At 37.8% G+C, this 27,774-nt stretch overlaps 1 protein-coding gene across 2 annotated transcripts in view; it reads right to left on the reverse strand.

Annotated features, from left to right (window-relative positions):
• Positions 1-27,774, reverse strand: part of dab2ipb (DAB2 interacting protein b) — a 358,016-nt gene that overhangs the window by 190,253 nt on the left and 139,989 nt on the right. The window contains exon 1 of one of the 2 annotated variants that reach the window (XM_060841453.1): positions 27,706-27,769. The exons of the other annotated variant lie outside the window; for it this stretch is intronic. Coding sequence (XP_060697436.1) covers positions 27,706-27,746 — 41 coding nt within the window. The 5' untranslated portion in view covers positions 27,747-27,769. Of the gene's footprint in view, positions 1-27,705; positions 27,770-27,774 lie in introns of those variants that run through there. 2 annotated transcript variants of the gene reach the window in all.

Consider the following 27,774-nt stretch of genomic DNA (forward strand, 5'->3'; position numbering starts at 1 on the left):
AGGCCACCCTGCTGAACTTTGAGGGGGCCTATTCTCTAGAAGAAAGTGAGGACTGCAGATGCTGGAGATCAGAGCTGAAAAATGTGTTGCTGGAAAAGCGCAGCAGGCCAGGCAGCAAAGGACAGGAGAACCGACGTTTCAGGCATAAGCCCTTCTTCAGGCCCTATTCTCTCCCTAGTTACCCTTTTGTCCTTAATGCATTTGTGAAAACTCTTTGGATTCTCCTTAATTCTATTTGCCAAAGCTATCTCATGTCCCCTTTTTGCCCACCTGATTTCCCTCATAAGTATACTCCTACTTCCTTTATACTCTTCTAAGGATTCACTCAATCTATCCTGTCTATACCTTACATATGCTTCTTGCTTTTTCTTAACCAAACTCTCAATTTCTTTCGTCATCCAGCATTCCCTATACCTAGCAGCCTTTCCTTTCACCCTAACAGGATTCTCATTATCTCATTTCTGAAGACTTCCCATTTTCCAGCCGTCCCTTTACCTGCGAACATCTGCCCCCAATCAGCTTTCGAAAGTTCTTGCCTAATACCCTCAAAATTGGCTTTTCTCCAATTTAGTACTTCAACTTTTAGATCTGGTCTATCCTTTTCCATCACTATTTTAAAACTAATGGAATTATGGTCGCTGGCCCCAAAGTGCTCCCCCACTGACACCCAAGTCACCTGCCCTGCCTTATTTCCCAAGAGTAAGTCAAGTTTTGCACCTTCTCTAGTAGGTACATCCCCATACTGAATCAGAAAATGGTCTTGCACACACTTAAATTCCTCTCCATCTAAACCTTTAACACTATGGCAATCCCACTCTATGTTTGGAAAGTTAAAATCCCCTACCATAACCACCCTATTATTCTTACAGATAGCTGACATCTCCTTACAAGTTTTTTTTCTAAATTTCCCTGACTATTTGGAGGTCTGTAATACAATTCCAATAAGGTGATCATCCCTTTCTTATTTCTCAGTTCCACCCAAATAACTTCCCTGAATGTATTTCCGGAGATATCCTCCCTCAGTACAGCTATAATGCCATCCTTAACAAAAATGCCTGCCCCCTCCTCTCTTGCCTCCTTTTCTATCCCTCCTGTAGCATTAATATCCTGGAACATTAAGCTGCCAATCCTGCCCATCCCTGAGCCATGTTTTTGTGATTGCTATGCTATCCCAGTCCCATGTTCCTAACCATGCCCTGAGTTCATCTGCCTTTCCTGTTAGGTCCCTTGCATTGAAATAAATGCAGTTTAAATTTATTAGTCCTACCTTGTCCCTACCTGCCCTGACTGTTTGATTTGCTTCTGTTCTCAACTGTACCAGTCTCAGATTGATCTCTTGGCTCACTATCTCCCTGGGTCCCACCCCCCCACACCTTACTAGTTTAAATCCTCCCGAGCAGCTCTAGCAAATCTCCATGACAGTATATTAGTGCCCTTTCAAATTAGGTGCAATCTGTCCTTTTTGTACAGGTCACTTCAACCCCAAAAGAGATTCCAATGATCCAAAAATGTGAATCCTTCTCCCATACACCAGCTCCTCAGCCATGCATTCATCTGCTCCATCCTCCTATTCCTGTCCTCATTAACTCGTAGCACCAGGAGTAATCCAGATATTACTACTCTTGAGGACCCCCTTTTTAAATTTCTGTCTAACTCTCTGTAATCTTCTTTCAGAATTTCAACCTTTTCCCTTCCTATGTCATTGGTTCCAATGTGGACAATGACCTCTTGCTGGCCCCTCTCCCCCTTGAGAACATTCTCTACCCTCTCTGAGACATTCTTGATCCTGGCACCAGGGAAGCAACACACCATTCTGATTTTTCACTGCTGGCCACAGAAACATCTGTCTGTACCTTGAACTAGGGAATCCCCTAACACAATTGATGTCTCGGAACCTGACATATCCTTTTTTATGTTAGAGCCAATCTCCATACCAGAAACCTGGCTGTTTGTGCTACGTTCCCAAGAACCCATCACCCCTACATTTTCCGAAACAGCATACCTGTTTCAAATGGGCATATCCACAAAAGACTCCTGCACTAGCTGCCTACCTCTCTTACCTTTCCTGGAGTTAACCCATCTATGTGACTGTATCTGAGACTTTCCCTCCTTCCTATACTACCATCCATCACATACTGTTGCTATTGCAAATTCCTCATTGCTTCTAACTGTCTCTCCAACCAATCCATTTGATCTGATAAGATTCGCAGCCAACAGCATTTATAGCAGATATAATCCGCAGTAACCCTTAAACTCTTGTTAAACTCCCACATCTGACAAGAAGCACATATCATTCTATTAAAGGCCATTTTTACTTCTTTACAATCTACAGACCCAGAAAATAACACTGTCTTATTTCTCGACAAACACTGCTCCATGTTAAATTAATAGTTATGGCTTATATTTTAAGTTTAATCAAGAGACATATCTCCAAAAACACAATCAAGAAAGAACCTACTCTACTCACTACTGCAGATTCTCTGTAGGCCACACTTAAAACAACAATTAACTTATCTGATTCTGCACTAAGAACTTTTCCCCAACAGTTCCTCCAAGATCAGTTGCGAATTCACTGTTTGATAATTTTTCCAGGTGCACTCCGATGTCCAGTGGTACACGAATTCAACAGCAAAGGCAGTAACTGTGCAGGTTCTCTCTCTCTCTCTCTCTCTCTCCCCCCTGGAATGACCTCACCATGTGCTTCCTTTGTCTGTTCTTCTCCCTTTTAAAACTGCTGCCGTTTTGACTTTTCTTTTCCAAAGTTTCAAAGCAATGCAACGGCATATGAAACAGTAATTGCTGCTCCTGCATTTCAAGGAAATCACGTCCAGTACCTAAAGTACCTCAGAAAGTGAGCAGCTGTTACAGCCAGAAATTTTTCCCATCCTCCATCTTGGATTACCCAGAATCTTCTGAAAATCAATCCATTTATTCTGTTCTCCAGTTTTTTCCCACATCTCTGCAATTATTTTCTCCTTAAACTACTTATTAAATTCTAGCTACTAATGAATCCATTTCCACCAACTATCTAGCACTTCATACAAACCATAACCACATATTGTGTGAAAGTTTCTCTTAAATTTTACTTTCAGTTCTCTTGCCAATTACCTTAAATCGGTCCCCTCTGGTTATCAACTCATCAGCCAATTTTCTCTTATTCTACCTTCATTTCATGGAAGTAATTCTCAGAAATCATACAGAATTGGTAATTTAGCTCATTGTATCTCTATGCTGTCTCTTTCAAAGAGCTCATGAGCACGACTCACCTTTTCCACAGTCCTGTATACTTTTTAATCAAGTATATACATCAAATCCTCTTTTGCAAGTTATTTAATTCTGTTGAATCCATTTCCATTATCCCTTCAGGTGGTGCTTTCCAGATCAACATAATATGCTTGCAAAAAGAAATTTCTTCTTTTCTATTCTGATTCTTACATATTTGCTCAAGGAATGCAGGCTTTGCTAGCTAGGCCAGCATCCATTGTCCATCCATAATTGCCCTGGGAAAGTGGTGGTGAGCAGCCTTCTTGAACTGTTGAAGTCCTTCGGGTGTATTGACACCGTAGCCCTCTTTGGAAGGGACTTTGATCTGGCAACAGTGATGGAACGGGGATGTACAGCAGAATCTGCTCAGCCTTCGACAATGTGGGCAATATTGAATCAGTTTGGAAAATATGATGAGATTGAAAAAATTAGATTCTTGATGGCAGAAGAGAGGCTGATTTTCCACTCAAGGTCACAGCATGCATTAACACCTTGTTACAGGCGGAGTATCCTTTAACTGCACATCCAAAAATTAAAACAACCTAAGAAGCAAAGTTTATTTTTAAATTGACAGCAATGTCATGTTAGTTTACAAGGGTAACTATACTCAGTGTTTTTATGTGTACCTGTTCCTGCAGCCAATTTATTTCATTCACATACAGTAGCTGGTCTAGAGGTTTTGGGGGCAATGTTCACTGTCAATTTTAATTAAAGTTATAGTTGCATCATCTCCTGTACATTCTGTATTTTAAACCAAAAATAAGCAATCTCTCAGAAGGTTTGCTTCGTGTAATATTACTATGCAAAATTTTGGATTATTGAAATCTACAGTCCATCTGATTATATTTTCCTCAATGAAACCTTGCAAATAAACTCTCTCCGGTAAGCACTGACTATCCTTGATCTGAAAGCGGAATTTCAATACACAACTGGTTGCAAGATTTTCGGTTAAAGGATACTGGATCTGTATCACTGAATCTAACCTCATTTATTTGCAGTCTGCTATTTTGTCAAGCTGTGAAAAGAAATTAGATGGCGACAATTCCTGACATGAAAGACTGAGTGGGTAACTGGTGGTGCCAGCCCAGTGCTTGCTGCTCCAGGCCTCCACCTTGGCCAACATTCAACATCTCATGGCTCACTCCATAGGTAGCTACAATCTGCATCCTTAGTCCTAGAGGCTGCATTCAGACACAGACTAATAAAGTATTTCTCTCACTCAAAGTGCAGTTCACCACTTTAGCATTGCAATTTGAAGTGTGCTGACAGTTTTCACAGCTATGCTGCTGCCAGGCTAATAAGCACACAGGACAACAGACATGTGTCATGCACTGGACTAGGGTGCGTGTTAGGGCTCTAAGTTGGCTCTCTCAGCACTTACTCAATTTGCAGTTACTTACATCATCACTGCAACTCTACCCTGCTTTGCCTTTTAGAACTTTGCCACATTGGTCAGAACTTACACATTCACAGTACTCCTGTCTTACCTTTTAGTGTTAACACAAAACCAGACAGCTTGCCATGGTTTCCAGCGGTGATCATTCAAGCGAACAGACATATTGCTGTATGGCACCGTACAATGTTAATGTTACAACTACGGAATGTGCCAGCACGTTACATGGCAAACGCATTACATGAGCATCAACCAATGGCCATGTCTCAAAGTCTAGGAGATGAGTTCTTAGTCAAAACAGAAAGCATGTGGAGAAGTGACAATATTCAGTCAAGGTCCCACTAGTCAGTCAAGGGCATTGTCTATTCTCAGGCCAGGAACTTGGACACAGTCAAGGTGGATTATCAGGGATCACAGCTGTGATTGGGAGGTCAGGGGATGTCAGTTGTGGGGACTGAGTGCAGCATGCTGGGATTCAATGGGGCAAGTCAAATAAAGGTGCAAGATAATAATGCATGGAGGACATATGTTATTAGGGGAGACTGTCATCAGTGGTCACTACCACCTTGGCTTCAACAGATGATGGTGACAAGCAAAGACTTAAATGCAAGAGTTGGATTGGAATGTGTGCAAGTTCAAAACTAATGAGATTGAAAGAAAATACACTTGAAAAAAAAGGGAACATGAAGGCTTAAATGGCATAGACTGGTTGCCATCCTCTACATTATCAGGCTGAGTCAATGACGTTCTCTGCAACTTGTGCAGCTTTCCGTCATTATCCAAATTGCAAATACACAAAGGAAATTAAAACTAACTGCCCCCCACCACATCTGGAACAGGCAGAATGAGTGTTTGTTTTGTCTCAAGATACAGGTTCTATTTGTGAGCAATAGTTAGCCTTTCAAGAGGCAATTCTTTCAGTCAGATGCTTACAGAATACAAGTTTAAAATATCTGTAATCATAGACTTCTGCATGTGAAATGCTGTACAGTGACAACATAATTTGAATACAAATCGTGGTCACAAGCAATCTTGACCATGTCATTAAACATTACAAACTGATCATAGTCAGTCACCATGAAGCAGAAATAATCACAGGTGACTTTAAAAATGCCACAATTCACAATGGCTCTTCAAAATTGTATAGGCTGCAAAGGACACCACTATATTTTAGACTGTTTAGCTTTGCAACATAAAGTATTAACCCTGAACCATTTGCCTAGGAAGTCTTATCTTCTGATATGCCCAGCAGACATGTTCCCCGTCATTAGCAGACAAGCTACCATTCTCAAGCAGGAACATTCAGTCTACTCACTACTCTTATAATCCAAAGTTATTTCAGTCTCTGATTTACTGTTAAATAACGGTCAGCCTTTAGCAGCAGAAGACAGAAGAGAATTGGCTTCTGAATAGAAGAAAATCGCCTTGCAGAATCGGCACTTAACGGTATTTGGAACACTGGACACAGGCTGGGTAGGATTCCTTGGACAGCCATATTCCCACTGTCATCTTTTGTACAAGGCTGATCTAAAAGATTCACTGCAACAAATGACTCAGGGCTCCTTTGACAGCACCTTATAAATCAGGACTTCTATCAACTAGAAGGACAAGGGCAACAGATACATGGGAACACCTTGGACAAGTTCCCCTCTCAGCCATTCATCATTCTAACTTAGAACTATAGTATTGTTCATTCACCATATCAGGATCACAATCCTGGAACTCCCTTCCCAAAAGCTTTGACAGTGCATCTACACTTCCTGGTATGCAGTGGCTGCTTACCACCACCTTCTCAAGGGCAAAGTTAAAAACCACACAATACCAGGTTAGAGTCCAACAGGTTTATTTGGAAGCATAAGCTTTTATTTTAATTTACTCAAAAAAAATGCATAACCTAAGTCAATCCATGTAAGATTTTAGAAATAGAACCAGTCTGACTCAAGACCGGGACACAGACAGACTTTAATCTCACACCTTTAATGCATTGTCTGAACTAAAGTCATCTTGAGAATGTGACTTAAAAGGAGTTCTGGGATTTACATATTAATGAACAGAAACTAGCAAAACCATTCTAAAAGATGGAAGACTTACTCTCAGCTTGTTTAATATATTTCAGCCACATGACACTGTAACCTTTTGCTATAAATTCTGTCTAATATGGTCCTGCTCCACAACCACCTGAAGAAGCAGTGCTACAAAAGCTAATGCTTCCAAATAAACCTTTTGGACTATAACCTGGTGTTGTGTGATTTTTAACTTTGTCCACTCCAATCCAACACTGCCTCCTTCAAATCACGACTTCTCAAGGGCAATTCGAGATGGGCAATAAGTGCCAGCAATGTTGGCATTCTGTGAAATAACAAAAAAACAGAGTCAGGAAACCGGATCTATTATTACCACCTTCTTTCCTCCATTGTCATCCGCAGCCCTACTGGAAGCTGACAATAATGCCTTCGAAGTTTACAGTACTTTGAGGAAGATCTCAGAAAACTGCAAGCTGAGTTATGGTACAGGTGTAATCTTGGGAAATTGAACAGTTGAGAGGAGAACTGCCAAGCAACCAGCATATAAAGACTGTACGAAAAATAGCTCTCTTAAAGAGTTTCTTTATGGATCAGTAAGTAGTGAAGTTCCACTATCATTAAGAAGGAGCTGTGAAGTTCAAGAGCTTAAGGGAAGTCCAAGGCAATACCAGTTGGGTTTGGCAGCATTGAGAAAGGGAGAACAAAAATTAAGTCTGAACTATCCTCTAATGTTTATGAACCATTTAGGTGTCCAGACACATCATATTCCTGTCTGTCAGCCTCCTTCAAGTGATTAATATCCTTCAACTTTGAGCTTTTAGGTAGCTTGAAGAGTGAATTTCAATCAAAATACTAATAAAAATAAAAAAGGCAAGCTAACGTAAATGTAAACAATAATTGTTGAGTTTATGAATAATTGAGAACTCAATGTTGAAACTATGCACTGTTAGCCAATTTTCAGTAACATTAATTGATGGCCAGATTAAACCATGTTGCATTATTTATTAAGCTTGTTTCTAAAAAATATTTTACTGTATTACTTCAATATAGCACCTGAATTAATATAATTTTAATGTTAATTTGCACATTTGACAAGTCATGCATTCACCCCAGTAAATCCACTTGGTTGCATGCTGCTAATGAGGATTTAGTGAATTAGCTGGAAAAAAGGTTAATCCTGTCATCATTAATTATACCAATGAAGCTCAATGCACCATCACGCACAGTGCCATAAAACCAATCTTATAAGAACTACATTGAGCATATTTTCTTTAGGATGCTACTTGTACCACTTAGATGAATTACATTAACACCCAGTAAACTATTCCATAGCTAAGACCAAACTCGTCACGAGGGAATTTCATGAATGCTAACATATGATATACATTCACTGCTCTCACGCTCAAGTTAGATGTCAAATTCAAAACACACTATGAAGCAGAACATGGACAGTTATCATCAATGATTCTGAGTTAAATTAGGTTTTAAAAAGTTTATATTGCTGTCTTTCAAATTTGTTTCATTTGATTTTCTGTCATTAAAATACAATAATGGTCATTCTAAAGAAAAAAAAGTATGCAGTCGGTATGTTATAGGTATAAATGGCTTTGTAAGTACCTTATGCAGCAGACACTGATTTTTTTTCAAACATGGAGTAGAAGTAAAATTTGTAGAATCACTAGAAGTAATAAAGTTAGTGAGGTAGTAATAAAGTTACTAATATTGGTTTGAAACATTGGGAAGTTTGGTACATTTGATTTAAAAATATCTTACTACTTTTTGGATCATTTGCAAATTTCTCCACCTGAGCTCAGATGGCTCATTGGACAGAATTATGTCAATATAACGATTCTATAAAGTAGTTTCAAAATGATTAAAAATTGTCCCTTTATGTGTTATCTTATATCAGCAACCTTAAAAAATGTGCTGTGACACATGTCATAGTGGATTACAGTGAGAAGACAACGCCCTGTGGCAGTTAGAGAATTGGTTCATACTAGAGGCACACCATAACTAATCTCATATTAGTTTCCATATTGAATATTTTTCAGATCAACCCTACAAAAGGATTTAAAATGAAAAGAATATTGTTAAGACACGGGGTAAATTCTCCTGTTTACTATAAACCAGCAATACAGAAAAGGTTTATCCCGTGCAGTAATCTATGAAAATTTGAGAGGCCAAGAACTACTTAAAACAACTCTCTCTAACCTATCTTTTACCTCTCCTTCTGTAATACTAGTCCAATAAAACTCCCAATTAAGATTTATAAAACAAAATGTCTTATCTCAAAACCAGGTAGCTTTCAGTTTTCTCTGTATTCCTGTCATCTTTTCTTTTTGAAGATTCTGCTTCACAGCTTACTGATTGATAAAGATACTGCTTAAGAGAGCTATTTTGCATACAGTCTTTACATGCTGGTCACTTGGCAGTTGTCCTCTCAACTGTTCAATTTTCCTTGGTCTATTGCACCCCCCCACCCCCCACACACACAAAGCATTGGATTGTTTCATTGGCTTTTAAAGTACATCAATATACTAAATTCCAACTGGATTGGAATTTGGTATTTTTGAGGTAAAATCTAAACTGATTGGTCTAATTCGAATCTGTTTAGTCGTTTCCGGGCAACCAGCCACCCTAGCTATCCCAGTAGCTGGAACACATTGCATTGTATCTTTTTTCAGAACATGGTAGTTTTTGCTAGTTTTTAACTCTCCTAAAAGGTACAGAACACCCACATCTTTGTAACAATATAATGTTTTTTTTTCCTCCCTACAAACCAAAGAACCTGGAAATGAACTCAATTGATAATTTTGAAATGACTGCATGTAGTTGAGACCTTTTCGTTGAGTCGATGACGTATTATTTTTCAGGTACACAACTGCATGTGAAAATTGAAGATTAAAGCAACATTAGAGATCTTATGAATTGGCTGGGAAACTTTCAGTTTCCAAGCTAGGACACAGATGGCAAGCATTTGTGGCTACAAGAGGTAGAAGAATTGAAGGATAAGGAAATTGAAGCAAGTTTGGTGTTATTATGCCTCCGATCTTGTTTGGTTGGGTCAATGCTTGGCAGAGACCCAAATGTAGCAGCACTTACTTATAAATTACCATGCTCCATTTACACAGACTACTTGAAGTGTCTTATCCAACAGGACCTTTGTGACAAAAGCAGATGATATGTATTTCTTCAAACAATATGCATGAGGGAGGGTGCTGGTGAACATGCCCTCAAACCATCTGGGAAAAATCCATCATAGGAGTGACCAGTCAGAGAAAAGTCATTCCTGTATGTGGGAGACAATCTGCAAGGAGCTGCTCCTCCTATCAGAAATTGTGTCACTCATCTGCTTCTCCAATTGAAGGTTTCTTCTCTCTCTCGCTGCTCCAGAAGACACAAAATCCATAATTGGAAGAGCAGTCAGGATGGGGAGGGAGGGAATCTGGTTGTTCTTGAGAACTAAATGAGATTGAAGCAGTCCCTAGGTATACAGTCACTCAACTTGCCTGTGTAGGGGTGAGTGCCAACTAGGACCAGGCCTGAAGTTTAGCTGGCTTGATGGGTCATTTTCAGCAAACCCTAACTATTGGAGTCCGATTTAGCCAGAAGAATTTTTTTAAAAAATTTAAAAGGGAGAAAGAATGCAAAATGCTGAGTAAAGTGAGATCTGTGTCCATTTGTACATGAATCAGAAAAGTCAACATGCAGATAAAGTAATTAGAAAAGCAAATAAATGTTGGTCTTCCTTGGAAAGAGGATAGAGTATGAAAGTAGGGAAGTCTTGTTGCAATTGAATAGGTCATTGATGACATCACACTTAGAGTGTCGTGTGTAATTTTGGACCCATTTCCTATGGAGAGGTATACTTGCATTGGAAGCAGGTCAGAGAAGATTCATCAACAGATTCCGAGGATGAAGGGGTTTTCTTATGAAAACAACACTGAGCAGCTTGTGCTTATATTCATTGGGAGTTTCGGAAAATGCAAGGTAGTGATCTTGAGGTTTGATAGGGGAGATACTATGAAGTCTTTTTCTCATGAGGTATCCAGAACTGGGCTGGGGAGACACTTCATAAACAAAGGGTCTTCCACTTAAGATGGAGATGAGAATTATTCTTTTCTCTCAACAGGTCATTAAACGTTTGGAATTCTTTTGCACAGAGAGTAAGGGAGATTATCTAGAACATATTCAATGAACCTGAGTCAGGCAGATTTATGAGTGTCATAAGAGTTAGGACGTATATGGGACAAGCAGGAAACTCAATTTAAGACCAAAATAAAATTAGCTATGATTTTACTGAATGCACCAATAGACCAATGGATTTTTACTGCTCTTATTTGTCTGATCAGCATATGTTATAGGCTCAGGAAATAAAGATTCGACTTGGACATGAGTGGAGTTACCCACTGAACAATTATTTTATATTTTAGTAATAAATATACATGTAGATTCATTATTAATAGCACAATAGTGCCTTGGGAAGTTTGCTTAATGAACAATCAGCTGCACAGTTTGGTTTAGTGGTTCAGAGCTGTTTTTAATGTATGATTAAAATAATGGCATAATCCACTTGGTACGAGTAAAATGCACATCTCCAAACATTGTTGAATTTGTATACAGTAAAAATACAAAATGACGGGCAAATGGCATCATCTAATTCCTGTTTCTGTGTTCCTACACAGAGATGGTTTAACAAATGCAAAAACTTTAATATTTGAATATCACTGTTCTGCAGGAATATCGCAAAATGGTTAGACCCAACTGAAATTATTAAATTCACAAGACACCTAAGTAGCTTTTAATATTAATTTAACATTTAAAGAGTGATATTGAATAACATCTTTAATCCCAGTTCATTTTTAAGCAAGAGCAACATATCACAACTACGAATAGCAAAGGAATCCAAATAAGATTTGCAGTTTCAATTACCTGAGTAATAGAAATCTCAAGATTTGTGTTAAAATAATTTTTAAACTTTATCATTAAAGCATACTGAACCATCTACCGATTAAAAAAGGCTTCTATTATTTAATATTTTATCAATGTGATGCATTTTCATTTCCGTTAGTATGCAGCAGTAGTGGTGCCCATTATTTCAGCTTCTTCTGACATTGAATATACCTGACCCATATGGAGTCCAGCAAACCCATAACAAAATAATGTTTTGTATTTCCCTCTGCTAATGCCATATAATTAGGTCTGCACATGCATATGATTTTTAAAGGGAAACAGTGTAACCAGCCCAAAAAAAACAAGAACAGAAAGATTCCGGTTTATTACATTAATGTTCAACTCCTGATTTGTAATCTATGCAATCCCTCTGACTGTGACCCTATATAACAGTATAACGTCAGAACAATCGACAACTATACCCAGATTCAATCTGCCTCACTACTATGTTCCCTATTTCAGCTTGGTTGCTACAAAGGAGATACCACGTAGAAGAAAAATTAGAGGACCAACCGATGCCACTCTTGAGTTTTCCTTAGCACTTGAGCAACTAGCAACAGTCTGAATAGAGAATGACTGCCTCGCCCTCTAACCCAACAGCATTTACTCAAAAAATGAATGGCCAAATACCTGAGGCAGAAACAATGACAAATTATATAACCTGACAGAGATTAAGATTATTGAGAACTCCAGAGGAATAAATTTATAACTGGCAAACCAGAGGGTAAAATACCATCTAAATAAAGGTGAAAGGAAGTCTAATAGATGGTGACAGAAAAGGCACAGAATATAATAGAAAAACTGAGAGGTAAAGTGGAAGAAGTTAATATGACCAAATAACACCTGATGCTTAAAATACTGCCCAGCCAATTATAAGATAAAGAAATGCTGTGAATAAAAAAAAAGAATCTGGAAGCACTGCATGCACATTCCTTTATTCTTAGTGCACTGAACAATCTCTTCAGTTGCAGCCAGTTCCCTGAAACTCTCGCATTAGCACATTGGCGAATCTACCGACTTCTTCCCTGGGAGGGATTTAAAATAAGCTACTGTCTTACAGCATAAACCAATTCATACATTTCTTCAAATTTTCAGAAGAAAGTTAGTCAAGCCTTGCCATTATTACTCAGCTTTCACCAGTAATTTGGAAATTCGAGGTGGGCGCATTCACATAATGTACAATAGATCAGAGTAGGATATTCAGCTTCTGAATTTATCTAAGTATATAATAATTTTAGTCTGTTAGCTAGCACATTTCTTGTACAGCTTTTAGTTTGCATTAACAGGAAACTTTTTTGATTGAGGAATCATCATTGTTGACAACAGTGAAATATCCTTCAGAAGTAGCGCATAATCTCAGATCTCCTTATGAAAGCTGGTTTTGTCATAGCAGCAGAATTTGCAGTTGTGTCAGAAATCAGAATGGAATAGTTCTAAGGATTGTGTTAATGGCCTGTAACCCATGTAATTTATGACACTATAATTTGATAGATTTCTAACTTACTGCTATTGTGTTTAGAAGTTTTGATCACTGCAGCTATTATTTTAAAAGACAGAATAAAGCAAATGAAATACATCCAGGATATCAATGTCTTCCTCAACCTGCTATTTTGTCACTCTATTGTTACATTTAGTTCAACTATGCTATTATCTTGCTTCTTCAACTTCATAAAACATTTCACTTTTGTAATCATTCTTCCCCAACATTTCGTGACATCTAGAATTGTACATCTGAAAGCGATACAGTTGAAAACCTCTTCCCTATTTTGGTGAAATGTGATGAAGTGATAAATTAACAGATTGGATTCTGATGATATTTTTACTGGTGCACCATCAATTAGAACAAAGTTGTCCTTTAACATTGTGCAATACATCCTCAGACATCAAGTAGAGATATGCAGACCATTATCATTTGCACTGTTAAATTTGTAAGCCTGAAACTTACAGAAGGATTGTTTTTGGCATTGTTATTCCATTGATGAATGAATCCTAAATCAGATCAGAAAGTTAGAACCTGTAGTTGGAATCATGCCTAGCACAAAGGAAGCTGGTTCACCTTGGTATCACTTCAGTTCCAGGAGTTTAGTGGGCTAGGTTCAACCATCTTTAGTGGTTTCATTTATGAGTTTCTCTCCATCATGTTCACTGATGATTACACAACATTTACTATTATTCACAATTCCTCAGGCACTGAAGAAGATCATGTCCATTTACAGCAAGACCTGGAAAACACTCAAGTTGGACTTGCTCAATAAGTAACACATTCATCATACAAGTGCCAGGCAATGATCATCTCCAAGAAGAGAAAATCTAAACATCGCCTTTTGACAGTAATGACATCACCATCACTGAATTTTCCACTATCACCACCTTTGAGGGTTTTTGTTGACCAGAAACATAACTGGACAAGCTAAATAAACAGTGGGGTTATCAGCTGGAAATTCTGCAGTGACTAACTCATTGTTTATCTGTCATCTACAAATGATTAGTGGGCGATTCAGTGATAGTAATGCCATTTAATGTTAAGAGATTATTAGATTATATCTCAAAAAAAAAGTCAGTTCTGCCTATAATGTGGTAGTTCTGTTCTCATGCAATCCTGTCTTATAAGAAAATAGTGTAATAGTAGCACCATTTAAACTAATGGGGCTGGAATCCCGGTATAACCATTACATGTTTTAAAACTTAGTGCTTTAGAAACAATGTCCCCATTTTGTCAATCGTGTTATCATGAATTTGTGTTATCAAAACGTGCATTATAGCAGAACAACCTGTAGAATGTCTTAACACCAAGAACAGCTATGTAAGAATCCTTCTCACTGACTACAGTTCAGCCTTCAATACTATTATCCCCTCGAGGCTGATTACTAAACCTAGTGATCTCAGACTAAACCCCACTCTCTGCAACTGGATCCTCAGTTTCCTGACCCACAGGCCAGAGTGAAGATTGGGGACAATATTTCATCCTCACTAACACTCAACACGGGAGCGCCCCCAAGGGTGCTTACTCAGCCCCCTACTATACTCACTGTTTACCCATGAGTGTGTTGCTAAATACCAGACTAATGCCATTTACAAGTTCGCTGATGACATCACCATAGTCGGTCGAATCTCAGATGGCGATGAAACAGACTACAGACGGGAGGTGGAAGATCTGGAAAAAACGGTGCACTGAGAACAACCAAACTCTCAATGCTGGCAAAACCAAGGAACTTATTATTGACTTTCGGCAGGATGCCACTCATGCCGCCCCAACACATTAACAGCACAGAGGTGGAACGACTGGAGAGGGTCAAGCTCTTGGAAGCGGTCATCTACAAACTTTCTTGGACTCTTCATGTGGATGCACTGATTACAAAGGCCCAACAGCATGTCTTCTCCCTCAGGCAGCTGAGGAAATTTGGCATGATGGTGAAGACCCTTGCCAACTTTCCTAGGTGCACCATCGTGCATTCTGTTTGAACGTATCACTACCTGGTATGGCAACTGTACCATTCAAGATCGGAGACGATTACAGAGAGTGGTGAACTTTGTCCGGACAATCACAAAAGCCAACCTCCCATCTACAGAATCCATCTAACAGGCCCACTGTCAAGGGGGCCAGTATTCTCAAAGATCCATTCCACCTTGAGGCAATGTTTTTCTACAATCTCTACCATTGGGGAGAAGATACAGAAGCCTGAACACACACACCAGCTGGTTTCGAAACAGTTTCTACCCCACTGTTGTGAGAATACTGAATGGACTCTCAAATTCTTAACATTCACCTGTACCTGTGTTTTGTTTTTGCTGCTGTTTACCTATTATTTACTTATCTATGCTACTTAACTATGCGATCTGCCCATATTGCTTGCAAGACAAAGGTTTTCACTGTGCCTCAGTACAAGTGACAATAAATTCAATTCAATTTAATTCAATTCATTTCCTTGACTCTGCAGAATCCATTGTCTTCAGTTGTTTCTTAAAAATACATAGAATGAATCAACTTGGCTGAAGACTGGTATCTGTAATGCTGGGGGACTTCAACAGAAGGCAAAGATGATCGCCCACCTCACTCTGGCAGCAGATGGATCCAAATGTTTCAGTGTTGTCTTTTGCACCCTTGTGCAGGGATCCCCTATCCTTGAGGATGCAGATATATGTAGAACCTCCTCTCCTATTAATTGTTTATTTATCTGCCACCATTTACAACTGGGTGTGCCAAGGCTGCAGAGATTAGATCTGATCAGTTTTTGTGAGATCACCTATCTTTGCTTATTGCATGCTGCATCTACTCTATGGCATACAAGCATGTATCTTCAATTTTATGTAGACTTGGGCTGCTCCTGTACTCTTCATGGAACTTGGGTTAATTTCCCAGCTTGATTGTAATAGGGACAATGTGGAATATGCCAGATCATGAAATACAGATCAATGCTGAATGCAATTCTACTGTTGCTTACAGGCCACAGTATGTTATGAATGTCCAACTGAGTTACTAGGTCCGCGCAAAACCTGTCCAATTTAGTATTGTGGTAACACCATAGCAAATGATGGAGGATGACGTGAAAATGGGACTTTTTAATCTACAATGACTGCTCAATGGTCAATCCTACCAATAAAGCCATTGACAGATGCATTTGCAACAACGGGATTGGTGAGGACATGTTCAGGTGATGCAGTAGAGTCCACTTGTGTAGATGAGTGCAGTTCCAATAACAATCTAAATTTAACACAATCCAGGTCAAAGTAATCTGTGTGATCATGTTATCCACCACCTTAAATAATCAATCAATCAATTTTTTCAACACCTATGCATAGTGGCAGCACTGGATACCTTCAACAAAGATATGCTGAAACAAATCAACAAGTCTCCTGCGAAGGCTCCTTCTAAAAAGGCATCCTTTACCAACTAGAAGGGCAGCAAATATATAGGAGCATCATCACAGACAAATTCTGCTTTAAGCCACACATCATCTGGCTTGGAACTATGCTGCCATTCATTCACTGCTCCTGGGTCAAATTCCTTGAACTCCAGTCACAGCACAGGAAACTATTTGGCCCATCTGTCTGTACTGGTTAACATAATCTAACTACGTTAATCCCACTTTCCAGCCTTGATTTATACTCTTGGAGGCTATGGCACAAAAGTTAATCTTTAAATATTGCTTAACATGTTAAGAAGATTTCTGACCAGACTCCCGCCACCCTTAGGGCTTGTCTTAGCTTCTTACCACTTAGCTTAAATTGGTGTTCTTTGGTTACTAACCCCTCTATTAGTAATAAAAGTGCCTTCTGATCAACCCTATTTACACCCTTCAAAATTTTGTATATCTCTATGAGATCCGCTCTCAAACTTTGCTGCTCCAAGAAAACCACCCAGGCCTATCCATACTTCTCTCATAACTCAGCCTCTCCAGCCCAGATACCATCCTGGTACATTATAACTAAACTCTCTCTACAGCAATCACATCCTTCCCATAATGTGGTGACCAGAACCGCATGCAGTACTCCAGTTGTGACCCCACCAGTATTTTATATAGTTCCAAGATAACGTCCTTATTCTATGCCTCAGCTAATAAAAGCAAGTGGCTCATATGCATTCATAACCACTTTAACAATCTGCTCACATTCTTCAGGGATCCATGAACATACACAGCCAAGTTTATCTGATGTTCAGCACTTTATAAATATTCTAACATTCACAGTGCAATCCCTTGCCTGTTTAGTCCTCTCCAAGTCTGTTACCTCACGCTTTTCCAATTGAATTCTATTTGCCACTGCTCTGTCCACCTGACCATTCTGTTGATATCCACCTGCAGCTTACAGCTAAGCCCCTCATTAGTTATTATCCTACCATTTTTTTTGGTGTCACCTACACTTAAGCCCAAATCACTAATGTATAAGAGTAGCTAGGGTCTTAGCACCAATTTCAGTGGAATCACACAAGAAATGGTCACAGTATCATCCCTTTACAATCACCTTCTGCTTCCTGCCTCTCAGTCAATTTTGGATCCAACATGTCACTTTGACTTGGATCCCATAAGCTCTTACTTTCTTGACCAATCCACCATGGGGGATCTCATTAAAAACCTTGGATTTTTTAAAACCATTTTGCAATCCACATAGACTTCATCAAATGTATCATTCTCATCAACATTCCTCATGACTTTCTCAAAAATATTGATCAAATGTGTCAAACTTAGGGAGGAATGAAAAAGAAATCTATATTAACAGGAAAACGAACATGGATCCAGACTTTGTATGTGGTCTCTGATATTCAATGCATCAGAAATCAGAACAATTCCAGGCTATTATGTCCACTGACAATAAGTACAAATGCAAATTACAGTTAAACTGAGGATAAAGTATAATTTAACATTGCTGTTAGAAAATAGTACTGTTTTGCTCATTCAAGCTACAAGTATAATTGTAATTAATGACAATGACAGAAACAAATTCCTATGCCAACACGGGGGTGAATTTTAAGTGAACAGAATTGAAAGCTGATGTGTGGGAGGAGAATTTGGCAAACAAAGTTGGATTTAGTCATTGCAATCTGTGTTTATCTCTGTAAATAAATGGTAGTGCTTGACTGATATGACAGCAGAATTTAGAGTAAAGATTTGCCAACCCATCGGATTATCCAAGAGTCTTCAGGAATAGAAGAGGAATCTCCTGCATAGTGCTGCTGGCAACCTACAAGAAAAATACAGTGTTATATCTATAACCAATACTTGTGCGTTTCCTTCACCCAATGACCTTCCAATCGTTAGAACTTCACATGGAAACTCATTACATTATCAATTTTCCAGGAATTCATTTGAGAGTTGGCAACCAAAAAGTAGCAAGATTCACATTTTCTTCAGGATACTTGTTCTAAGATTGAAATGCAAAAATGAATATTCCATTAAAAAGTTTCTAAAACGGTGTAAGGGAGCATAAAGAAACTGTACACACCACACCCACAACCACTCGAAGTACAACTGCTGCATTTGTAATATGTCCTTAGTACTGGAAAATTATCAAAGACATAACACAGGGGCAGCAAACAATTGACATTGGCCAAAGGAGGAGTTATAATGAGAGGCAGATAGAAGTTTGATCATTAAGTAGCTTTTAAGATTAATAGGCAGGTAACAAATTTGTGGAGGTTTAGGGTTGCAATTCCAAAACTGTGGCTCAAAGGCAACATTATCATCCAAGTCAAAAGGTTGTGCATTTAAGTCCAGTGAATATGTCATGTTAAAATGCAAGTACATTTTTATTTGCGCATCCTTGTTTACTTTTGCCTGCATTATGACCTAGTTTTTAGCCACAAATTGCCTCCCTCTCCCTCTTAGTATACAAGGCATTAGGAGATATGAATCAGTGAGCTAGATTATTTGAAAGAAAAGCACCCCTCCCCTCACACCCCACCAACCAATCAACTGCAGCAACCCAGAGCAGCAGACAGGCAGAGTGTCCCGGACGGAGACTGGCACAGGGGAGACAGTCCTGGAACTTACCTTGGAGCAGCTGAGAGCTGGTATGGGGCAGACTGGGGGTTTGGAGCAAAGCGGGGGTGGCTGGTCGACTGGGGTTTGGCGCAGGTGGTCAGACCACGTGCAGAGGCTCTGCACTGAGCCACTACAAAATGTTGTTTATTTGAAATTTTCTTACCAGACTATAACGTCAATGCTTTAACAATGTCTTATTTCTAACTTAATATTTAAAGTAATGCAACTACTTTTTAATTACTCTTTTGTATCCAAGATTTGTACCTAGATACTTGAACCTAAGACGGTGCCATAAGAGGAAGATATTGTAAAAGCTTGTCACTGAACTTCTCCAATGGAGTATACATGACAATAAAGGATATTCTACTCTATTGAAAGAAACCTGACTTCTTCTTTAACCTACACCACATTACAAGACAAAGACCAGCAATGCACCATACCACCAAAGACAAGCTAATATAAATGAATTCAAGCAAAATTCACATATTAATGAAGTGGTATTAAATTGTACAATCATTTTTATTTTGCTTTTTTTTTCTCTTTTAGACTGGACTGACATTATCACATAAGAATCACTAATGATAGCTGCAGGTATCAAATCGAGCATCATTAAACTGCTAAAAAAAACTGACAGTTAAACAGGTGGCATGTCTTTTCATTTAAAGCAAGGATAAATATCATTGACACTAACAAAAATTGTAACATCAACAAAAAATATCACCAGCAGGCACAATAGTAGCAGATCAAGATCGTTCTTCTGCCTCATTAATGTCAGCAAATTGCATACATTCCCCAATCGGAGTCATCCTTCAGGTATTTCTTGTAAGCACAGAGTACAAGTAAAATTTCACAATCCTAGATCAAACCTTATGAAGTAGAAGCAACAGAAACTATTCTGAATAATTCTGAATAATAAGTTTTTGAGGATATGCTTTATTCAAATTCTGTTCAGATAAAAAGATTTAAGTAACTTCTGCATAAAATCTTGACAAAAAGAGCTGACTGAATAAAAATTAATTTCTAATAAGTTCTGAACTTTATAAAGGAAATGCATGGATTTTATCCCTTGTGAAACTCAATTTGTAATAATGTATGTCCAGTTAACATCACAACTTAAAGTCAAATTAGGTTCTATTAATCCACCTTTTTCTAATGGTATTATACATAAAACTAAAAGGGTTTAATAACGTTTGATGGATAGCTAAAAAAAATTGGTAATCTTTATTGTAAAAATATTTTTATAATTTGTACACTATCTTGTGGAATGTGTTCAAAGCATGAACTAAGGAGATATTAGAACAAAGACTGATCTGATTTTACTGATGCTTTGTAATTAAAACACTGGAAAAGTTAAAGTGTTTTGTCAGAAAGTAGTTTTTAAATTCCACTTTCAGCACCAATATTTTTGTAATAGTAAGTTTCAATCTTAGAAGAGAGAAAATACATTTACTAACTTACTCCCATGGAATCATATGCCCAAAAAACAACTTTTAACTTGCAACTATTCATTTGTGACATCCTAATGCACTAATAATGAATAATTATATTAAAAGGTTTATAATAAAAGACTGCCTCAAGGACATGTGCTCATGTGGATATGCTGCTGTATAAATAAACTACGTATGAAAAATAGGAAAAGTGGTCTGGATTCAATCAGCTTCATGGAATTAATCAAAGTGATGATCCCTTTCATTGCAATTTTTGTGTGCCATAAGCAATGGAACTGTGGTTAATTTCTAAATGCTCACCCCTTTATCTTAACGTGGATTTGATCTCATCGATTCCAAACTCAAGCAAAAGGAACATGACAACACATGTCAAGGCAAGCAATTTCATAAGTAACAAGGTTAAATATGCAGTAATTGCATAAAGGATTTTTATTGATCCTCTACTTGAAAGGAAAGTGAGGAGTAAACAGCTGGTTTGTTCCATGAATTTGTTAAACCAGCAATTTCACAAGTTGGCAACATTAAGCATCATTGTTTATCCAAAGCTGTTGTTGTGGAAGTGAGAACGAAACACTGCGAGCTGCATTTCAATATGCGGTAATTTTGCTCTTACAGCCATGAAATCTGACAATGGGCTACAGACAGCTGAATCTTATTAGTACAATTTTAGAAGTTTATTTCTGTTTTTAAATACTGAGGTAGTTAGAAACTGAACGGGTTAACACTATTCATGCAGGATAGCATTAAACAGCATGTACTTTAAACTTGAATTAAAATTACTATCAATAATAATGCAGGTGTACCTACTTCTCTTTGATTTCTGTACCAGAGCATCCTACACGAACATCCTTGACCTGCTGTTAATCTCATCTCAATTGTTTTGGAATATTTCCAAAATTCTCTTCCTAATTTGTTTTCAACCGCCTCCTTTGTTTTTATACTCTTTAACCTGCATTTCCTTTTGATTTTTAGTGTGGTTTACACCTACCTTTTTAAATTAAAGCCATGAGTCAGAAACCTGCCTCGAAAATGAAAGAAACCATACAGACCTTCACTGTAATTACCTTCGTAAAAACAACACATTTTCTTCATGGCCAAAATCACAATTCTCCTCGAAATGCATAATTGTTTCTCAAATATTTGTTGAACACCAACCTGCATTTTGTTCTGGCTGTTGTTGCAACAATGATCCCATCAGTCCTCTCTCCCACAACATTTGACACCCTCTATTCTGATATCCAATTTTTAAAAATTCATTACACAAGATGAGGGTCTTGCTGGCTAGGGCAGCATTTATTGCCCATCCCTCATAACCCAGAGGGTAGTTAAGAGTCAACCCCATTGCTGTGGGTGTGGAGTCACATGTGGGCTACACGAGATAAGGATGGCAGCTTCCTTCCCGAAAGGGCATTAGTGGACCAGATGGAATTTGCTAAGAATCAACAATGGATACGTTGTCACTGTTAGCATCGATTCCAGATTTTTATGGCATTTAAATTCTTTCTGCTGCCATGGCAGGATTCGAACTTAGGATCCCAAAACATTACCTGGGTCTCTGGCATTAAATTGCTGTGCTGTTAATTCAATAGGCTATCACCACCCCATTCCCATATTCCCACAGTATTGAGACTGAACTGGTTAAGGTACAAAAATGATCTTATATAATTATGCCTTTCTAACCTCATTCTCATTAACATCTGCACTTTGATGAACGTTGCATTCTCCTTTAAATTGAAAACTGGTTGCGAAGTTGTAAACTACTGTAAGGAGTTCACAGCCAGGGACCCTTGAGAACAACGAGAGACAATCTGGAGGTAAAAGGAGAAACAGCACAATCACCAGATGGACAGTGAAGGAACTGAGGAATGGGAATTGAAGGTGGCAATGGCAGGACAGGTACTGAGATTTGCAGAGGGGAAGTTGGAGGCTGAAGACTAAAAGATTTCAAGGGGGACCCTCATCCTCTTAGCACTCTAACTACATTTGTAACATAAATCTTTCAGGGCATTTGCATAGATTTCTGCAACTGCTGTTCCACACATATTAAGGCACATCATTTGTTGCAACATTACAAACCATCATAACCTCCACTGACTTCTACAATTGCTGCATGTTGCACAATTTCCTGCTTGGAAACAACAATTTGTATTTCTGCAGTATTCTTTACATACAGAAAAAAAAACTCAGTGTTTTTCACACAAGGACAAAACAATAGAGATCAAGCAAGAGGAAACAAATGGAGCAAGCAGCATATCAACAGCCAGAGTCATTCAGAAGGGTTTTGCAAAAAAAAAGCTGAAAAAGGGAAAAAGCTGATTAGCAGTGATACAGGGCAGTTTTAAAATGGCTATCAATCATGGAATTGAATTAGCAGATTCAAGAATGCAAAAATGCTTTACAGAAGTGGAACAATCGCTCTATGGATTTAAAAGGTGTATTTTGCCCTTTTTAAAAAAATAAATAACGAAAAATTGAGGTAGACGTTATGTGTAGTCTGCTCCAAAGCCAATAAAGTAAACAGCTTGAGAGGACTTAGCTCTTTTTCAAGTTGGAACAATGGAAAAAGTGTGAATGGGTAGGTTCAAGCTCCTTCAGAACTGGGACTTTTTAAATAAAGTTTTAGCTTTCAGCAGCAATTGCTGGGGTTTTGAAGCTGGATGTGGAAGCTCTTTGTCCCCTCTCCAGCTAAAAGCTGGAGTTCTCTTCCCGCTGCTAAAATTGCATGTGTGACCGTCTATTTTACTGAATTTGCCTTTGCTAAGGGCGTGTTTATGGGATGTTACTACATTGAAACAGTTAATTAGTAATAGTTAATACATATTATTTTGCTAGACATTTTGATAGAGTTACAGTCAAGTCAATTATTTTACTTTGTATTTTAATAATAGTGTATGAATAAAAAGTATGTTTTGTTCAAGCCTGGTAGTTTGGCCAATCAAATTGCATACGGAGCACAATGTCTTACACTTATCTTTAAAGTAAGAAAACATTAGAGTCTAGACTAACTCCTCAATATATTTTGAGAGGGTTTGGTCAGGTTCACAAAAGAAAGAAACCAACATTGAAGAGTGGAGGAAAGAAATTAGGAGATCTGAAGATGAGAATATCAACTTGAAGGGGGCACAAAGTAGAACTGAGAAAGAATGGGTTGATGGGACACTGGGCAAAGGTGTGGGCAGCAGCACTTTAAGTTGAAATTTGTGGAGTGTTGAATCATGTCAGCTGTAGCTCAGTGGCGTCATTGTCATTGGTGAATCAGAAGATCTTAGGTTAAAGCCAATCTTGAACAAGTAGCCTAAACTGACGCTAAGGTGGGCTAAAGGGCAGTGTTACATTATCAGAGATTGCCATTATTTGATGAGCTTTTAACTGAGGTTTTGTCCCTTTTTGCAAATAGATATTTTAAAAATCCTTCACACTATTTGGAGATGAGTAGCATTCTCCCAATGAACTCTCCAACATATTACTCAAAAAACAGTAAATCACCACTTATTTCATCATTGTTTATGGGACCTAATTGCCTGAAAATTGGCCACATTTCCCTTTACAATGAGTGCAAAAATATGCTGAAAGTAGTTTGATGGCTGTGCAGCATTCTGTGATATCCTGACATCATGGACAGTGCTTTATAAAACATTAGTTCTTTCTTTAAGCCAAGGAACCTATCAAGAATTCAGAACTCAAGCCTTAGGGCATGGGGAAGTGGTCTAAGTGCTTGCTGACAGAGGTAAAGAGTGAGGGATTTTAGGAGTAAAAAGAAATTAGTTTAACCACTGACTCCTTGCCTGAAGAAGTCTCAGTTTTTACGCTTTACTTGTATCCAAGATTGTTTAATTCTCTGTAATGTTAACATTTTGTCTGAGATACAACTGCACTTCAAAATCAAATTAGTTGATTGTAAAGCAGTGCAAGCCATCCTTCAGGTATGGTAATATATACATTCAAGCTTTTTCCTTATATGGCCAACATTGTAAATCTATCGTAGGTTAGGATTTGTCTTCTTCTACATTAGATCATGGATCCTCAAGTAGTATACTATGATCTGTCTTTGTATTTCAAAACTAGATTTTACTGGTGAGCTTTGAATTATGACAGTAGCATGGGCATAAGCTTGACAGCTTCTCCTGTTTGAAACTCACTTTCATTTCTTGTTGCTCAATTTTTATTAAATTCTATTTGTTAGTATAGATGTGTGTAGTCAACAACAATTACTGATAAGCCAGAAGAGAATGAGCTCAACAGGTGAGGCAAAAGTAGATATGATACATAATGCTTGAACCTGGTTTAATTGAGAATTAATGCTTAGTGAAGATTGTATTAAGTATAAGATAAAAACAGTAGTTAATTTTCAGGTAAAATTAAGAGGAGAAAGAATGGTTAAGTGGGGCTTGGATTTTTATTTTCAAATTAAAATTAAACAGGTGTTGAAATATTACTCTTCTAAATAGGCATGGCCAACAAGGACCTCTGTAAAGCTTCGTCTGAGCTAAGTTGAACAGAGTCAAATGCAACTGTGAATCCCAGGTAAATCACTAAAATGTGCAGTCCCTCGTTCATTCACTACAGACGAAGTTTACACAGGACTATTGGCTCTGACAGAAGTTCCCTTGTGATTTCTTCACCCAGAAAGTGGTGAGTCTGTAGAATTCACTATCATAGAAAGTGGTTGAAGCTAAAACATTATTAGTTTAAAGAAGGATGTAGATATAGCTCTTGAGCTAAAAGAATGAAGGGATATGAAGGAGGGCAGGACAGGATTAGGGCATTCAGCTCAATAATCAGCCATGATCATATTGAATGGTAGAGCTGGTGAGGGGCTGAATAGTCTATTCCTGCTCCTATCTTCTATGTTCCTATGATGTATTATCACTAAAGCAGAAATGTTTATGTAGAACGTTGTTTCCTTAAAATCATGAAAGCTTTTAGAGTATGCTATCAGCAAAACTAAAAATCACAAGTTCGGTGATGCCTGATAAAGATTTGCTTGTAATATTAGCTTGGTTTTACATAATGGAATTTCAGGTGAAACACTTCATATCAATGAAGAATATCAGTCTAATTCCTACAAATGCCTAAAAAAAATGTAAAAACACAAACTACACTTAAAATCAGTAAGCTGCACACTGGACCATTATATTCTTACCAGAAAAACTCAAATTAACTTCAAACTTTTCTTCATATCCACATTCAAAGTAAAAGTCTCCTTTGCAACATTAAAACAAACAACCTATAAACTTGCTGAAGCAACAGCACTGAATATACCAAAGTAGACTTTCCATCTGATTGTCATCTGGATTTGAGAAGAATTTGACTGAGGCACAATTCACATATTTGAAATTAAACAGGATCTAACAGTTTCAAAAGCATTAATTTCATAATGGTTTTGTCAGCTTTGTGAGATATAGCAACATTTCAGTAGAAGATACAGAAGCAGCAGAGATGCTGCAATTTTGAGGAAATGTGATTTGTCAGAACAAATAAAATTAGGGTTAATGTCTCTTTCTTCCTTGCAGTCGTTATTGACAGATTGGCTTTAAGAGCTAACACACTGGGAAAATACTTCCCTCGCTTAATTAGCAACAAATCAATTTCTTCCACTGACTCCAATGTGTTTGACCTTGCACTCCTATCCACTAGCCTTGGGTGAATAAGACAAGCTGCCTCACAAAAATGAAGCTGTAGTTCTGGAAATGCAACTTTTAATTTTTCCCTGGAATCCACTGAATGGCACAGAGGTTAGTGCCCAATGAAGATAGAATTTTAAAATCAATCCAAACAATTAGTGTATGTAAAAAATTATCTACAGTCTCATCTGTTACACTTTCAAACATTGATTCAATAAATATGAAATCTAAATATACTTCCTCAAATAATTTGAATCTAACTATGGAAAACCTGAAGTACAGGAAAAGTAAAGGAAAGCCTGGAATGTGGAAGAAATGTCTCCAAATCTGGAATAGACAGGTAGCTACAGGTATTAATAAAACAAGGTTAAAGAAAAACTGACAGACAAAAAAGATAGGCTATTATTGAGATAACTTCATTTATATTTGATAGATCATCAGATTCCATAAATGGGTACCAGTTGCTGGAGGAAACAGGGGAAAAATCAAACAGATTGTAAACTATCAGGTACAGAATCACTGCAAAATTACTTTTGGGAAAAATAAACTAATAATCCATAATGTGGTGTGATACAAGCTTCATGTGCAGTGCCCACAACTCAGTACCTCAAATTGTTCCCACTACTATTACCTTCCAACTAGGTAGAAGACTTCACCTTGAATATGCGCAGCACAGAAGCTGGCAATTTGGTCCATTGTGTCAAGTGCTACCTCTCCAAAGAAGCAATTCATCTAGAGCCAATCCCTTTTCATGCAGGTTTGTAAAATTTTCCTGGCTGATAATTATTTAATTCTGTTTTGGAAGAGAACTTATAATTGAATCAGCCTTCACCACACTCAGTCTGTATGCATCAGATGCTCACCAAATGCTGCCTAAAAATGTTTTTCTTCATTATTTCTTCTGCTTCCTTTGCAAATTATCTAAAATCTGCACACTGTTATTCTCTACCCATTATTTATTATTTCAAAATAATCTTTTCAGAAAACCCAATTTTTAACAACTAGGAGCAATAAACTAGGAATCAGAAAACCATGCTGATCACACATTTGAAATACAATCATTATAGCAACCTTTTAAAACCTTCCTTCTTATACACCATATTAAGTATACTGTTGCTTCATCACATTCACTGTGCTTGTTGTCTGTGGTCTAAGCAAAGATGGTTTTTCAAATCCAAGTTATTGACAAATTTTCTCTGCCTCAAAATTAAATCAAAAGCACCAATCCATGCTTCTAATTTTAGGTGCATCTGTCAGCATTACAAATTTTCTAGTTCTGAGTAAACTTATTAAAATTATGATTTGGGAATATGTGGTATGAAACTATTTTAATTTTCTCCAACACTGAAAACAATGAAAGTCTGTTTCTTCCAAAACCGCAATAATGACAAATATTTTTCTGGCTGTTCTCCAAGAGAATCAAGTCTTGCACCAATAGCAAAAATTATAATTATATTAGAATTGCAAGATCACAGCTGTAAAAACAAATATAAACCATACCAAGGTAAGATCTTAACTTACTGTATGCATAAATTCCAAAAACAAAGGGAGATTGAATCCATCTTCAATTAGCAGGCATAGTACTTTACT

This window comes from Hemiscyllium ocellatum, chromosome 21 (genome assembly GCF_020745735.1).
Source record: "Hemiscyllium ocellatum isolate sHemOce1 chromosome 21, sHemOce1.pat.X.cur, whole genome shotgun sequence".
NCBI lineage: Eukaryota > Metazoa > Chordata > Chondrichthyes > Orectolobiformes > Hemiscylliidae > Hemiscyllium > Hemiscyllium ocellatum.